We start from the raw sequence: 18322 nt of genomic DNA on the forward strand, positions 1-18322 counted from the left end.
CAAGCGGCTGTGCTGCTCGCAGCTGATCGGGAGGTTCCACCCTGTATGCGGGATGATGTGTAAAGCGTAATGTGACGACCTCAACGCGTTTCGCACAGGAGTTCTTCATCAGGGGGTACTACTATATATAGTCCTTGTTTAGATTGAATAATCTTAATTACAAAGCTGTGGACAATCTTCCACAAGTGACATAATTAGCACTAGATTCCAAAACACATGGAAAAAAGAGGAATGATGGTGTCCACACCACCGCGGTCAATGTGCAATAATATTCTTTTAGAATAAAATGCTCACAAAGGAGCATTCTATTCAACCAATAATATATTTGATTTAGAAAAATTAATGTACTACTAGGAATTGTGCATAAATAATGCCTGCCATGTTGTTTTTAATAACGACATAATTAAATGCCAAATTACAATTGTTTGTATAACCTAGGTGATGTGAATTCTAAGATCCTCATGTTTGTAATATTTTGCAATGAATACATATTTATACACATAATAAAATACATTCAAACACCAATAAAAAATATGCAATGAAGGTGTAAGAATGTGTGTGACACAAAGCACCTCCCCCATATAAGGGATCTACACTAAGAACCATCAAAGATGCTGTCCCATATGGGGGCCTATTCAAACTAGATAAAATTCATAAACAATCAACTAAAAATAATAAAACTTTATTAATCATTTTTAAAATAAATATTAAAAATAACGGTTGGCAAAAATTGTTACCAAAGATTTTAAAAAAAATAATGTAAAAGAACTTATAGGGAAAATTTCCCATAAGGGACCTTCCCTTAACATGTATTATCGTTTAATTCCCCTGTGGTGTCTCCTTAGAAATTGGACTAATACCACACGAGAAACATGTCATGACGAAGTGAGCCACATGTGCCTGTCATTATAATGTTAAGCTCAATGTCAGCATGCATCATTTCTTGAGGAATGGCATGATATCCATCATGTCATTGAACCCCAAGGGATGCTTAGTCCTCAATTTAAAAATCCAAAACTGTTCTCTATGTAACAGATAAGTCCCTATTTCTGCCTCTAATGTTATCACCAAGACATTCTATGGCTGAAAAGCGAAAAAGCACATGTATCACTATCGTGGACTTTATGAAAATGATCTAGGAGGAAGGTGAGGGGTTTACCTTTGTCTAAGAATTTTGTTGTATTTTTAATATTTCTAAAGGTGCTCAAATATTCATGAGCTGGATTTGACCCAAAGGCTGCAAGAGCCCTGTTTTAAGCTGTGAAACTAAGGGGATAATTCTATACCCACCAAAGCAGCATTGAAGTCTGCGAGGATTTCCAGCTGCAAACAACCGCTTTGCTGGGCATAGAACAAGGCCCCTAGTCTAATGCAAAGTGTTGTAAAGCAATATGTATACTCGTAGCACAATGCTACTAAAGCTTACAGTATTAAATATTAATGAAATATTTGCCGAAATTGCTCATCTCCGTCCGTCAACAGCTGCGGTGCATCTGCCCTGCGTAGAGTATTGAATCAGGTCCCAAATGTAATTTAGACTGATTTACTGTAATCTGCACCCTTTTGTTTCTTCAATGCAGCTATGGCTGGGAATTTCTTGAGCACACCTACTTGTATCACTTGACCAGGAGAGATATTCGGCACAATTTCTCCCCCTATTTCTACATGTTGTACCTGACTGCAGAAAGCGAGTGGAGTTTTTGCCTGGGTCTTGCTGCTTTCCTGCCTCAGCTTTTGCTGCTGATCGCCGTGTCTCTAGCATACTACAAAGACCTTACCTTTTGCTGCTTCCTTCACACTGCTATTTTCGTGAGCTTCAACAAAGTGTGCACCTCACAGGTAAGCCAGCCATGTCTACTGGGGATTTTATTGAGTCGGTTTTTCCAAAAAGGACGGGATACAGGAAAATAATGAAATGGGAAGAAGAAATAAAATGCACAAAATGAAATCAAATAATAGTATTGGTGGGTAAATCGCCAGTCCAAAACTGATTGTAAAATTTTCAGTGACTCTTGCCTCGTTAGAAATATACAGTTACCCTTGATGTAACTGTTTTACCTATTTGTTTTTCTCCCTGTACGCCAAATTTGATCATATCAGCTACTTATGTGCATCTGTTTGACTAACCAACAACAAAGCAAAAAGGACAGTTTGCCTATGGTTTTGAGTCTTATCAAAATGCATTAGATAAAGATGGTAAAACCCATCCAAACGTTTGTTTAGCATGAAAAAGTTACATTTGAAAAAATGATTACAAATACTCTTTCTCCAATATAAATGTACAAAAACATGCCAGGCAGCTCCATTTACAGTAATAAATATGCTACTGTCCTGTAAAGAATGTATTAGTGTCATTTAGTAATCCAAGGGGCTTAAAAAAAAAGTACATGCTACTTTTAAAATAGGTCTACATTGGGTCAAAGCTCCGTAGACCTGTATTTTATAAAGTTTTAAGGCAGCAAATAATGTTTTTTACCTTAAAAATACACCACCCCTGCCTATCTTGCTTGCTGGTAATATTGCCTTTTAATTTTTTGTAGCAGTAAAATAAAAAATACTACTAACATGACCATGGGGTCACCACTAGAAAGTTGACACGGCATCACCTGATGACATTGCAACTTTTCCGTTGGTTGCTGTAGTGAGCCTGAGCCTGCCATTTTGTGTCCACTAGGCAAGTATCCTCTCTCTAAGGGCCCCACGGTTTCAGGCAATTAAAGAGGGGTAAAAAAAAAGAAATCCCAAAAAGTTTTCAAGCAACGCGGTTCAAGAAACGCAGTGGTTCACTCGGCCTGGGCAAGTGGAACATTGGGGGTGACTTGTGGAGCCGAGTGTTCAGCTTCTGCAGAACATCTTCGGAGAGTAGAGCAGCGATTGACAGCTCGGCTCCCTCAAGTCACACAACATACTGTAATGCCTTGTATAGCTTTGATGCAAGGCATTGTGCGGCTCGACTTCAGGAAGCAGAGCAGTGATTGACTTTTTAGTTTCTGAAGAAGTTCACACATGGTCTACCTTGACATGGTTGCAGGTCTAACATGTTTTGGCCAGAAGATTGAACTAAATGACCCATACTTCTGAGAAGAAAAAACATATAGAAATAAATCAAATCATTTGCCGTATTGGCTGTACATTGGGGCTTCTGTGTTTTCTGTTGTATATTTGGAGGTTCTGCAGCAACTAGTCTTTTCCTGCACAAATATATTTATATATTTAAAATGCTCATACTGAAGTGTCAGTCACCTACATCTAACCTTTTCACTGCCAGAATTCCCATCTCACGGTAAAAAGATTAAACATTTATTTATAGGGTATACCTTATATACAAGACATTGCATGCACAGTAAGAGATAATATATATTATAGGCGTATGTAACAGTTACAGACCAGATTAAAATGTGAGACGGCTTTAGTTTTCAAAGAACTTAGACTGGTGATGGCTGTGAGGGTCTCTGGTAGGTTGTTCCAGTTTTGGGGTGCGCGGTAAGAGAAGGAGGAGCGGCCGGATACTTTATTGAACCTTGGGACCATGAACCGTCTTTTGGAGTCAGATCTCAGATAATGATGTGAAATGGTATGGGAAGATATAAGGACAGGTTTTCAGGGTGCTTCATCTCTGGTGAACAGCGCCTCCAGCAGTGAGGATCCTAGGGTACCAGGATGGTAAATGCTGGCAACTCTTAGTGGCACAGACATTAAGCCACACTCAGGATGGTTCAACTGGATCTTTATTGTAATCAGCCAGACGTCACAGCCGTTTCTCTTGTATAAGGCACTGAAGGCCCCATCCAGCTCCTTATCCCTGATGGTGCTCAGGATATCACACACACTCCTCAGCGTGAGGGGAGAGTGTCAGTATATACTCAGGTGTTGGGCTTGTAACCCTGCCCCATAACAAGCAGGTCTGATACTGACAAGCATCACATAAACTGCATGTGACCCAGCAAGTATCCTCCCCAGGATGACACTTTCAGGTTGTTGTTAGGCCCGCCCCTGGATATAGCCAGTGTATCCAGGCTGCAACAACAAGCTAGGTCTGCATGAGAGAATCTAACCCTTCACAGTGCCTGGACCTATCAGGACTTACACTGAGGGCCCAAAAGAAGAATAGCGGCCGGAGGCTATGCTATGCATATATATATATATTGTGACAAACGGCTTACTCCGGGGCTCCGTCGTTTGTCCGGGACTGTTTAGAACACGGTCTTTTAGGGTAGGTTAAATGATGAGGCGTCACGTACTGTTCCTTTAAACAGGCTATGCCTGGTTTATTCAGTCCCAGGCACTGAGACTGCCACAGTGCATACAACAGAAAACAGATCAAAACAAAAGCTGCTCACCTGAGCGATAACTTAACTTAGATATCCCTGACTCAGGGTTGGAAGTGGCTTTTCCACTCCCAACAACAAAACAAGGTACTTTTGCAGTCTTACACAAATGAACAGAAAGATTGAACCTGTTTGGGGAAGAGGCTTCTCCCCTCTGTAGTTCAGCAGCCTTCCAGCCTCCTGGCTCTTGTGGGGAGCCCAGAGCAAACAGGAAATCAGTCTTTCATACCTGATTCCTAATTAGCATGACAGGTGACAGAAATCAGGCAGCAGACAAACTCTGGTCTGGATCTCTCATCCCTCAGTTCCAGCGCTTGCCAAACTGTGGGATGGAGTGTATGTATTATAAGGCTGCACTCCCAGGCCAAACAGGATAGAAACTGTCTAGTATCCTGGGAGCCCTATATACGGAATTTATTATCATCCCCTGGTTTCTGTCACATATCCTCCCCCCCAGCTCAGACCTCGAGGGATGAGCGACCATGGATATTAGGGAGTGCATCCTTGACAACCCGTCAGCATTGCCATGTTTGTGCCCTGACCTGTGTTCCACAGAAAATTTAAAGGGTTGTAGGCTTAGGAACCACCTGGTCACTCTAGCATTCTTTTCCCTGTTTTGACACATCCAGGTAAGGGGTGCATGATCTGTGACCAACCGGAATTTTCTCCCCAACAGATAGTATTTGAGCGTCTCTACAGCCCACTTTATTGCGAGACACTCTTTCTCTACTATGGAGTAATTTTTCTCCTGGGGATTTAGTTTCCTACTTAAATAAAGGATGGGGTGCTCCTCACCTTGAGACTCCTGGGAGAGTACCGCCCCCAGCCCTACCTCAGATGCGTCGGTTTGGACTACGAACTCTTTGGAGAAGTCAGGTGTGACCAACACTGGTTGGGCACAGAGAGCTTCTTTCAGGCTTCTAAAGGCCTGTTCGGTTTCCGGGGACCACTTTACCATTAGCGGTCCTCTTGCTTTTGTGAGGTCAGTTAGTGGGGTTGCCTTAGTTGCAAAATTGGGAATAAACCTTCTATAGTACCCAATTAACCCCAAAAAGGTCCTTACTTGTTTTTTTGTAACTGGCCTTGGCCAATTTTGTATCGCCTCCACTTTGAGTGTTTGGGGTTTGAGTAAACCTCTGCCAATAGAATATCCCAGATACTTGGCCTCCTCCAGACCAATAGTGCATTTAGCGGGGTTAGCAGTTAGTCCAGCAGACCGGACTGCGTCAAGCACAGCTTGGACCTTTGGAAGGTGGGATTGCCAATCTTCACTATGGATTACCACATCATCCAGGTAAGCGGCAGCATACCGAGCATGTGGTTTTAAAATTTTATCCATCATTCTTTGGAATGTGGCGGGAGCTCCATGTAAGCCAAAAGGCAACACCTTATACTGAAAGAGGCCGTCTGGGGTTGAGAAGGCTGTCTTTTCTTTTGCCCTTTCTGTGAGGGGAACCTGCCAGTACCCTTTTGTTAGGTCTAGGGTTGTGAGATATCGGGCTTTGCCCAGTCTCTCTACAAGTTCATCTACCCTGGGCATAGGATAAGTATCAAATTTTGACACCGCGTTTAGTTTCCGGTAGTCATTACAAAACCTTGTTGTACCATCTGGCTTTGGGACTAAGACTATAGGGCTGTTCCACCCACTTTGGGATTCCTCAATTACACCTAGTTTTAGCATTTTTTTAACCTCTAAACTTATAGCCTTTCTTTTGGCCTCTGGGATTCGGTACGGTTTAAGGTTAACTCGGACCCCCGGTTCAGAGACTAGGTCATGTTCAATTACGCTAGTTCTACCTGGCCGTATAGAGAAGATTTCTTTGTTTCTTCTCACTAAATTCTGAACCTCTCGTTTCTGATGAACAGACAGGGTTTCAGCTATGCTAACCTCTGGGTCAGTTTCTTGATTCTCTGACGGACCTGGGGGTACTAGGGTTAACAAGACTTCTCTATCTTTCCAGGGCTTGAGTAGGTTTATATGGTAAATTTGCTCAGGTTTCCTCCTACCTGGCTGTCTTACCTTATAATTTACTTCTCCCACTCTTTCCAAGACCTCATATGGCCCATGCCATTTAGCAAGGAATTTACTCTCCACGGTGGGAACCAGAACTAGTACCCTATCACCTGGAGAAAAAATTCTGACCCTAGCACCCTTATTATATGTATTCCTCTGTGCTTCTTGAGCTTTCTCCATGTGTTCCCTCACTATGGGTAGGACTGCAGCAATGCGGTCCTGCATCTGGGCAACATGCTCTATTACACTTCTGTAAGGGGTAACCTCGTGTTCCCAAGTCTCTTTGGCTATATCCAGTAAGCCCCTTGGGTGTCGGCCATACAATAGTTCAAACGGGGAGAAGCCTGTGGATGATTGGGGAACTTCCCTAATGGCAAATAACAGGTACGGTAACAAACAATCCCAGTTTTTCCCATCTTTATCAACCGCCCGCCGTAACATGCTCTTTAAGGTTTTATTGAACCTTTCCACTAAACCATCTGTTTGTGGATGATAGACTGAGGTTCTGAGATGCTTGATTTTTAGGAGTTTACATAGCTCTTTCGTTAGTTGGGACATAAATGGTGTTCCCTGGTCAGATAGAATCTCTTTAGGAATCCCGACCCGGGAAAACAGAACTACTAACTCTTTTGCTATGTTTTTAGCTGAGGTGCTACGTAGGGGAACTGCCTCCGGATATCGGGTGGCATAATCTAATATTACCAATATATGCTGATGTCCCCTAGCAGACTTTATTAGGGGTCCTACTAGATCCATAGCAATCCGGTCAAATGGTACCTCTATTATGGGAAGGGGTACCAATGGGCTGCGGTACGCCTTGAACGGGGCGGTGATCTGACATTCTGGGCATGAGGAACAATAATTCGTAATTTCTGCCAGAACCCCAGGCCAATAGAAGCTTCGGAGAACCTTTTCTTTTGTCTTTTCCACCCCTAGGTGTCCCCCCAATGGATGACTATGTGCGAGGTGTAATACTACGTTACGGAATGTCTGTGGTACCAACAATTGTTTAGTTGTAACTGATTTCCTTTTATCAACCCGATATACTAGGTCGTTCTCTACCTCGAAGTAGGGGTAAGCAAGTGACCTATCTGGTTGGCCAGGAGTACTATTCTGGTCCCGTATATTTCCCCTTGCTACCGCTAATGTGGGGTCTTCCCACTGGGCCTTCTTAAAACTCCCAGGACTGACCTCTAGGTCAGCGAGGGTCTTATCCGGTTCTGGGGTGGTAAGTGTCTGCTCAACATCTTGATTTGGGGTATTCCCTACCAAAGTAGTGATGGGGAAGGGAATTTTACAGCACTCCTCCTTTTCCCCCTTCTTATTTGGGCCCTCGTCAACCTCCATTTCTGAAAAAGGGAAAGGATTTGTTTCTTCTAATACTTCGTTATGGTCCGCTATTGAACTCTGGGCGCTATTCTGAGCGGGGGACCACATTTTTAGAAAATGGGGAAAGTCGGTCCCTATTAACACATCATGTGCCAGTTTGGGTACAATACCCACCTTGAAATCTAAAGAACCAAACTCTGTTTCAAAAAAAACATCAACAGTGGAATATTCATGATTATCCCCATGTATACAACAAATTGCCACTCTTTGTGAACTGTTTCCCTGTTTCTTCTTAATGGGCAAGAGGTATTCGGACACTAGTGTGACCATGCTCCCAGAGTCAAGAAGTGCCCGAACCCTCTTACCATTAACCTTTACAAATGCCCACAGATGGTTATTCAAGGGGTCCTCTGGGCTAGGGCCCATACATTGGGACAACAGCGAATAAGGTTCCACGCTGTTGCATTGCATGGGCTCATCATTTAGTGGGCAGATTTTTGCTGTGTGGCCCCTCTCATGACAATTTACACATTTAGGTACATAGTCTGTGTCCCACTTAGAGCCTTTTCCCGGCTCCCCATGTTGGCTATTGCCCTTAGTGTGCGAACCACTGTTGCTTGTGCTGCGTGAAGGGGGTCGCCGCTCTTCAGCGCCCCTTAACCCCGGTACCCTTTTACCGTCTCTGGAAGAGTCCTGGAACCTCGGGTAGTGGGGTTGCTCCACGACTGTGGGTTGCGGGTGCTCTTCTGCTGCATTGTACCTTTCTACGAGGGCCACAAGCTCATCCGCATTGTGGGGGTCACTCCGACTGACCCAACGGCGTAAGGCAGAGGGAAGTTTCCTCAAGAACTGGTCCATGACCAACCGTTCCACGATGTGGCTGGCTGAGTTGATCTCGGGTTGTAGCCACTTCCGGGCGAGGTGGATGAGGTCATACATCTGGCTTCGGGTGGCTTTATCCATCGTGAAGGACCATGCGTGAAACCTTTGGGCGCGAACAGCCGTGGTTACGCCGAGGCGGGCGAGGATCTCGAACTTCAATTTTGCATAGACGTTAGCTTCGGCTGGCTCTAGATCAAAGTAAGCCTTCTGGGGTTCGCCGCTTAGGAAGGGTGCGATTAGACCAGCCCACTCAGCTTCTGGCCATCCCTCTCTCTGTGCCGTGCGTTCAAACGTGAGAAGATAGGCTTCCACATCATCCGAGGGTCCCATCTTCTGAAGGTAGTGGCTTGCCCTGGTCATTTTCGGAACTGGGGCTGCCGCTGCCAGTGGAAGGTTACTGATAGTCCCCCTCAGGATCTCGAGTTCCTGCTGTAAGCCCTGAGCGAACCGCTGTTGCTCCTCTCTCAGCAAGCGGTTTGTCTCTTGCTGGTTTGCATTCGCGTTTTGCAGGGCTTCATTCGTCTGTTGCTGGTTTGCATTCGCCTGTTGCTGGTTGGCATTCGCCTGTTGCTGGTTGGCATTAATCTCTTGCTGGGCTATTAGCAGCTGTTGCTGGGCTGCATTCGTCTTCTGCTGGTTTGCATTAGTTTCTTGCTGGGCTATTAACAGCTGTTGCTGGGTTTCATTCGCGTCTTTCTGGGCAGCGACATTGCGTACCATCGCACCCACCACGTCTTCCATCTTGTTTGCAGAGGATGAAAAAAACTTTTTTTTTTTTTTTTTTTTTTTTTCTTTCAAAGTTCTTCAACCCGCAGACCCCCTAGTGCTCTGCCCGCATTCTCCACCATATGTGACAAACGGCTTACTCCGGGGCTCCGTCGTTTGTCCGGGACTGTTTAGAACACGGTCTTTTAGGGTAGGTTAAATGATGAGGCGTCACGTACTGTTCCTTTAAACAGGCTATGCCTGGTTTATTCAGTCCCAGGCACTGAGACTGCCACAGTGCATACAACAGAAAACAGATCAAAACAAAAGCTGCTCACCTGAGCGATAACTTAACTTAGATATCCCTGACTCAGGGTTGGAAGTGGCTTTTCCACTCCCAACAACAAAACAAGGTACTTTTGCAGTCTTACACAAATGAACAGAAAGATTGAACCTGTTTGGGGAAGAGGCTTCTCCCCTCTGTAGTTCAGCAGCCTTCCAGCCTCCTGGCTCTTGTGGGGAGCCCAGAGCAAACAGGAAATCAGTCTTTCATACCTGATTCCTAATTAGCATGACAGGTGACAGAAATCAGGCAGCAGACAAACTCTGGTCTGGATCTCTCATCCCTCAGTTCCAGCGCTTGCCAAACTGTGGGATGGAGTGTATGTATTATAAGGCTGCACTCCCAGGCCAAACAGGATAGAAACTGTCTAGTATCCTGGGAGCCCTATATACGGAATTTATTATCATCCCCTGGTTTCTGTCACAATATATATATATATATATATATATATATATATATATATATATATATATATATAATATATATATATATATATATATATATAATATATATAGTAAAGAATATCACTTGTGAGCACATTCACATGTCTTAGATAGGTCTGAAACCCAACCATTATCACCTTGCATACAGTGCTCCCACTGCAGCAAGGGATTCTGGAAAATGACATGCAAATGAGCACACAATGTGTCACCTTTTGCCTGGAATATCCATTCACATGGAGCCCATTTAAGATGATGCATCGCCGTTCACACAGCTTTTAAACACAGCATGGGACTAGCAAAGCAAGTTTAAACTACTCACAGACATGTTTCAACCTTGATGGGTATCATCAGTATATATATATATATATATATATATATATATATATATATATATATATATATATATATAATTTACACACACACAAAAGTGTTGCCAGGAGTGCCTCTTTAGGCCATGAAACCGTCACTTTTTTAGGACACTGGCCCTCACTGCAAGAGGGAAGCATAATACAACGTTCATTTATTAAGGTTAACCTCTTGGTTGCCAGACTGCACAGAAAATTTGAACTTTTACATCTCTATATTGGGACATATCTTGCCCCATAGAAGCCCTGCTCTGTAGTCTGCCAAGAATCTGCATGTGGAGACAGGACGTTGGATTTCAAATATCATTTGGTCTAACCTGACGTTCTTATTTGTCTTTAGTTAGATAATTAAACCTTGCTTCATATGATATTCAGAGCTTGAGGGACATATTTACTAAGCAGTCTTATGACGTAAAGGCACCTTTCGTCACTGGAAGACTCCTTACAGCCCATTCAAGTCAATGGGCTTTAAAGTGTCTTATAGCAAAAGACGGCTTAGTAAATATGGACCAGTCCTGAATACCATAGATTAGATTCCAGTTGCAGGGTGACAAAACAAATCAGCCACAAATGTAATCGTTTCAAATTTAGACCCCAAACTCCTACAAATATACATTCTAGGCCATGTTGAGCTGTCATTGCTACTAATAATGGGCTCACTGGCAAGTAAGATGCCTTTTTTTCCCCCTCACCCAAGAAGTGCAAAGCTTCAAAAGAATGAACACTCCATGACCCCAAGTGATATCAACGTTAGAAAAACAATGTACTGACACCTATGCATCAATACCATCTCCTTACCGCCCTTCTCTTTCAGTATTTCTTATGGTACCTCTGCCTGCTGCCACTCGTGATGCCGGGACTGGGAATGCCATGGCGCCAGGGAACACTCCTTCTTGTGCTGTGGTTCATTGGCCAGGTAGATACATGACAATGATAAGACTGCTGCAATGAATATGCAGTACGGTCCATGGCAATAGTGTAGTATCCTTGGTTGTAAGATAAATAGAACTCAGAGCCGCCTCCTGTGGTTGCTGCAGAGGAACTGTTGCGGTTCCACATACCCAATAAAGATTGCAGCGAGAGACTCATCTGCAGTATGCATTTATAATGTAGGTTTCTACATTTGGACACACGTTGACTTACAATGTAAACAAGCCGAGCCGGCCACAGCGAGGCTGTTCTTTTATAGGAATCTCTCCAACTTTAATTTACGGGCCTGTTGCATTTAGCACTGTTGTGCTTCTTCAGGCTTTTTAACACACACACTTGCAGCTATTAAATTGTTCTCATGCCTTCACTAATGCGTATTTGATTACAAGATACAATTATATTCAGGCCCATATTTGGGAATAGCACCGTTGAGAAACATGGACCTTAATGACTTAAAGCGACAATCTCACTCATTTTGGGCATCAATTGTTTTTTTTTATTCGGATTGGGGGATTCTTCAGAGCTGAACAACGTTGTTTTTTTAGCTTCAGGAATCCTCCTGTTCTCAAAATCACCGAGGAGATTTTATTCACATATGTAAATAGTTATCTTTACTGCATATATGTTAATTAAAAATTTTTTTTTTTTAGTGGAGTTGCATATGAGTATATGGTAGCTCTTATGTATACCCGGTATAGAGTATATTACTCTGGGTCCATTGCACCCTAAATATCTACCATTAAAATTGCTGTATGAGTGCAACTCAAAAGGGAACTCTTTTGTGATCCCCCTGTGGGGAATCACATTGTGTTGTATATGGGCTATATATTTCCTTATGCACCGCCAGTTATATTATTGTTTTCTTATTTAGTGAACTAGGTTGAGCGGCAGGATCTATTTGTTTGTATTCCCAAAATACTTACAATATTAGGGTAGAAAGGGGGGGGGGGTGATAGACAGCACTCTGACACAATGACTCAGCAAGGTTGCAGGGTGCACGGAACAGGAAGGGACCCTAATTCCCTTCAGAAGTACTAATAATAAACTGAAAATATAGCAACAATAGTCTTACATTGGCGTATTGGCTATTGTTGCTATGTTGTTGCTATATTTTCAATTTATTATTAGTGTCATTAAATTATTCATATTCCCTACACTGGTATTCGCCTATATCTATAGCTGTGAGACAGAGAGTGCTGGTACAACTTTTGGTTTGTTTGTACTTACAATATTAGTTGCAATTTTAATTTCTTGATTTTCGTAGATTGTGCCCAGTTTTCAAATAGAAAGCTGCAACGCCATTCTTTTGCCACTTCCTATTGGCCAAAGGGACGGTCATTTTTATTTACCAAACAAGCAATTAAAACAATCATACAATCAGCAATTAAACCGGTTAGGGTATTGGAAGCGGGAGCCCCAGAGCTACAATTACATGGTTTTCATGTCAGCGTTGTCGCTGCTACATTTTGCCGTTACAACCGAAATTGATTTTTTGGGGTGGCAGTCGCGTCACGTGACCCAAAGGCCGCAACCCTCCTGCACCCTGAACACAGATCGCTGGGCTGCAGGAGCGTGCGATGGACGCGCGCACTGGAGCACGCAGCCGCAGCATGCACCCTGAACTCCGCCTTAGAGTCTCTGCAATGTTCTTTCCTCCGCTGCCACACCCCATGATGTAGTAGCGACGTCTAACGGCATCCAAAGGGTTAAAATCAGAAGTACACACCAGTGGTTAAATAAGAGTGCAAAGACCTCATAATGTAGTATGTCACATTGCACTTCTTTTTGAGAAATGTACACAGGCTATGCACTCACAAATGTATAGTGGTAACGCAGCAAACGAATGTTAGATCCCTCCATGCATGTGCGCAGAACGTGCGGCTTTGCTCCGCCCCTTGGTGTTATGGCGTGCTGGAACACACACACACTGGTGCAGTAGGAAGCAGGGACTGAAACAACTTAATTTTGAATCGGCACATACTACGAGGCGTTGTTATGACTTACCTTTTGACAGGTAAGTAGGCTGGTTGTAGTAGTGTTTGTACAGCACTGAAAGAGCGAGCGAAATCGTATTAAAGGAGTTTCTCCATTTCTCAAGTCACAATCCCGCCCAGTATATATTTTATTTGCAGAGTTTGAGCTGTGGGTTGCACGAGAGCTGGACAATGCGATTTGTAGCTCCAAGAACCTTCCGGTTCCCGGTCAAAGTACGGTTTTATTTGCCAGTTTATTTCCCCGATTTGTAAAGGTGCCACCTGTGGTGATGTATGGTTTTATTCGCCAGATTTGTAAACATGCCACCCGTGACGTTGTGGCTTCATGTAGGGCCGCAGGAATTGACAGCCATTTTTATTTTCTGATTCGAAGAATTAACACCGGGAAATAGAAAGGTAATTTTATCTTGGTGATCCCTAGAGCTAATAATAGCAGTGTTCAGCGCCTGTGGACCCTCAAATGCTGTATAAGAAAAAAAATCTGGAAAAAAAACGAGTAGGCGGGATTGCTGCTTTAACCCTTTGCGGTCCAATTAATTGTCAATAAGTGCGCCAGCAGAGACTTCCGGTGACATCAGCGTGCATGGTTGCCTGAGGGGATTGCTCCGGAGCCCTTCGGTGCATAAACTACAATAATAGAGCCAATCGGAAAGAAAATACCACCCAAAGTAACCAGGGCATGGCGAAGCTCTCAGGGGATGAGCAAAAAGCTGAAAGGGCAGCAGAGTGTATCGAGCTACTTCATGCCGTCTTACAAACCCCCTGCCAGCATCGGCTCGATCCAAGATGGCGGCCCGGCATGCTCGCTAGAAGGCCCCGAAAGCATGCCCGAACAGGACATCAGGAGGGACTACCCAGAGATCACCAAAGACTACCTGGAGAATTTATTCCTAGAAAATGTGCCAGGGATTCCAGGAAGATCTCTCTAAAGCCATCCACACGCTCAGAACAGATATGAACGTGCTAGCTGGGAAAACAGACACCCTGCAGAAAAAGGTGGAGGACATAGAACACTCCTACTCCCTAGCTGAGGATGAAATAAACAGGCTAAACTTTGAAATTCGGTCTCTAAAAGAGAACGCAGAGGAACAAGGGAATAGGGACCACCGCCAAAACCTCCGCATGCGGTACATTCCGGAGTCAGTAGAGACTACCCAACTACAGCCCTACCTGAAAGAACGGTTTACCCACCTGGTCCCTGAGCTGGTGCAGGATCAATTGGAACTAGATCGAGCACACAGGACCCTGGGCCTGAAATCTTCAGACCCTAAAAGAGCCAGGGATGTCATCATCCGTTTCCATTCCTACACAACAAAGGAAAAAGTGCTCTCAGCCAGCAGAGAAAGAGGTGAGGTACAATTTCGTAATACCCACCTGAAAATTTACAGCGACTTATCTAAAGCGACGGTGGACAGGCGAAGAGAAATGCGGCCCCTTACACAAAAATTAGGGGAACATAAAGTGAGATATAGATGGGGCTTCCCCTTTAAATTGATGGTGCAGGCGGGGGGGAGGCTCCACGCGGTGTCTTACCTGGAAGATGGCCCCCGATTCCTGAGGGCCCTGGGACTCCAACACACAGGTGATGAAGCGGCGCCTGAAGGAACAGAAGAAGAGCAGCCCAGTCAAGGACCGACGAAAACACCAAGGGCCTCACAACGCCTGGCTTCTCAGAGGAAACCGACGCACGAAGAGTGAAGAGGAACAGCGGAGCAGTGGTCGCCGCCCCCCCCCCCCCCTCCCACAGAGCCGCAGCAGCGTGAAACCCCGCAGAGCAACCTTTCGTTTGTCTCTGCAACCTGACATGCAGACCGTATGGCGCAGGACAACAATCCCGCCACACAGCTTAGAGGATTGACCCGTCTGCCATTTTCAGGCCCCTCTCCTCACGCCTGCGGAGAGAGCACCCGGCGAAGACAGCGCTAAACCTGTGGTCTCTCAGACGCCTCTTTACAAAGGCCAACCCGCCAGCTAGAGCTGTGGAGTCGATAGAAAACCCATGAGTTTTTGAAGAGGGGGACTCAAGCCCTGTCGTGGTCTGGTGAACGTGGGGTTGTGATTAAAGAAGCAAACGGTCCCCAGATAGAGACCAGGGTTGGGATTGAAAGGGAGTTGGGGGGGGGGGGGGGAGAATAAGGGAGGCTAGAGACTACCAAAAGCTAACCTGATTATGCTCAGGTTCAATCTAAAGTTTAAATACTAATCTCCCTAGAACGGGAAAATTGGGAAAATTCTCCCATAGGAAAGTCTGCACCAGTTATTTCAAGTTAAAATCACTGTAAATGTCAAAATCTGTTCTACATGTTGAACAACGTTAATCCTCTGGCACCACCTTGTGGTGAATTCAAGAAATGATGATAATGCTGGCACTCTCATAGAGTGATAACTAGAAGGAAAAGAAAGAAAATAAATAAATTCCAGATGTTCATAATGTCCAGGAATAACTAAATTCTATGTTAGGCCCAAGTATTCAATTTCCTGATTCCAATGTCTTGTTTTATATTGTGTTATGTTGTTGTTTTACAATGCCCTGCATTGTTCCGATTGGTTATGTGGATACCTCCAGGGGTCTCCCTGTCCTCCCTAATGGGTACCGGGACGCGACACATGAAGAAGTCTCCAGAGGGCACTATGCTCAACTCTCACCCGTAGCGTGGTGAGGGTCACTATGTTGGGGCGCAGTTATCGCCCACTTTACTCTTTTTTCTTTTTCCTTTCTACTATTCTCCTTTCCCCCCCACCCCAGTTGCCCACTCCTCCCCTTTGCTTACCAGCCCCCCCCCCCCAATACAGATCAACTAGGGACCCGAGGAATTAGAGACACAGATATCAATAATACACAAGGATTTCACCCAGGCAAATACATAATGGAAGAGCATAGGCCGCCCCACCACCTTGGGAAAGGGAAAGTGGAGGGACCACAAGGCCTCATTCAATTAAAAGAAAAATGGCCAATAAAACATCACTAAAACTAGTATCACTAAACGTAAAGGGGCTGAATTCTGTAATAAAGAGAAAACTTGCCCGACAAGAACTCAAGAAAACAAATGGAGATATTCTATTCCTCCAAGAGACCCACTTTAACACTACATCCCCCCAAACACGTTCAAAAGAATTTATCCTCAAGCATATTATGCGTCCTGCACAGCAAAAAAAAAAAGAGGGGTAGCTATACTATTCAAGCACAATATCCCATTTACTTTAAACAAAGAGGTTTCAGACCCAGAAGGCAGATATTTAATTCTACATGGATCCCTTTCAGGGGTAGAAATAATCTTAGTAAATGTATACTCCACAAATGAAGGCCAAGCGAAATTTATGAGGGATTTATGTGATAGTATATCCCCCCAACCAAAAACTACACTACTCTTAGTAGGAGACATGAACATGATAGCAGTCCCAGAGCAAGATAGAGCAAGCGCATAAGGAACCCCACAGGAAAAATTGCTAAAGAATTTAGAAACATATTAAATTCGTTCTCGCTCACTGATATTTGGAGGGCGCAACACCAGGGCCAACGGGACTACACGTTCTTTTCACCCCCACACCAGACCTACTCGAGGATTGACTACTTTCTGGGTACCAAAGACATTCTGCAGGCATCCTCCCAGTCAGACATAGGATCTATATCATGGTCAGACCACGCTCCTGTGTCACTGATACTGTCTCTCCCCTTCTGTAAAAACAATCAATATAATTGGAAACTAAACGACTCATTGCTAAATCAAATGGATGTAGAGATTGATATTAAACAAAAGCTCAGATAATATTTTATGCTGAATAAGAGCTCAGTAGAGTCACCAGCAATGTTATGGGAAGCCCATAAGGCCACAATAAGAGGAGCTATCATTTCCATAGCATCACACAAGAAAAAAGCTAAACAAAAACTATATAATGAATTAGCTGAGAAAGTATAGCTCCTTCAACAAAAACATAAAAATAACCCCTCAAACAAATTATTTAAATTATTAGACAAAACCAGATCTGAATTTAAACAGACTCAACTAGACGAAGTGGAGAGACCGTTAAGGTGGACCAAACAAAAGTACTATGATAAAGGCAACAAAGCCGACCGACTATTAGCGTCCAAACTTAGAGGTCTGAGAACCAAATTGCAAATCACAGCTATCCAAACTAGGTCAGGAGAAAAAAACATACAATGAGAAGCAAATGGCAAAGGAGTTCTCTGACTTCTATTCTAAATTGTACAACCTAAATTTCCCAAAGAACCAATCCTCTGGATCAGAAGCTATCTCCAGGTATTTGGCGAAATGTAAACTTCCAGAACTATCGGAAGAGAACATTCTAGAACTGAACAAAGATATAACGCAGATGGCTTCTCAAATCAGTACTATAAAAAATTTAAGATGGTGTCATCCCCGTATATGCTGGATGTATTTAATTCGTTTCTAGAGGGACCGGCCATACCGACATCAATGTCCAAAGCAAATCTAGCAATTATACACAAGGAAGGGAGAGACCCATTACAATGTGGTAACTATCGCCCCATAGCCCTCCTTAATTCGGATTTAAAACTTTTCAGCAAAATTTTAGCAAACAGACTTACCCCAATACAACCCAGTTTAATCCATATAGACCAGGTCGGGTTTGTCTCGGGAAGACAAGCCTCCGATAATACTAGAAAAATTATCAATCTTATAGACCATGTACACCTCTCAAACACGAAGGCTATCCTGCTGAGTCTAGATGCTGAAAAAGCATTTGACAGGATAAGATGGGACTTTTTAGATCAAACACTGATTCAATTCGGATTTAGGGGCCAGTATCTAGAGGGGATCAGAGCTCTCTACAAAACTCCCACAGCTGTCGTGAAACTCCCAGGATGAGACTTAAATCCCATTAAAATAAATAATGGTACCCGACAGGGATGCCCCCCTATCTCTGCTTCTATTCGCCCTCTCCATAGAACCCCTGGCAACTACAATCAGAGACGAAAAGAATATTAAAGGAATTGAAATTGGAGAGACA

General features: G+C 43.8%; 1 protein-coding gene across 2 annotated transcripts in view; it reads left to right on the forward strand.

The window, feature by feature from the left end:
* Positions 1-18322, forward strand: part of PIGM (phosphatidylinositol glycan anchor biosynthesis class M) — a 32675-nt gene that overhangs the window by 11160 nt on the left and 3193 nt on the right. Inside the window, exons 4-5 of one of the 2 annotated variants that reach the window (XM_075586037.1) lie at positions 1581-1839; positions 11224-11325. In XM_075586037.1, the coding sequence (XP_075442152.1) occupies positions 1581-1839; positions 11224-11325 (361 nt within the window). The remainder of the gene's footprint in view (positions 1-1580; positions 1840-11223; positions 11326-18322) is intronic. The other variant, XM_075586038.1, reaches the window with a different exon arrangement.

Source organism: Ascaphus truei, chromosome 2, assembly GCF_040206685.1.
Source record: "Ascaphus truei isolate aAscTru1 chromosome 2, aAscTru1.hap1, whole genome shotgun sequence".
Classification (NCBI taxonomy): Eukaryota; Metazoa; Chordata; class Amphibia; order Anura; family Ascaphidae; genus Ascaphus; species Ascaphus truei.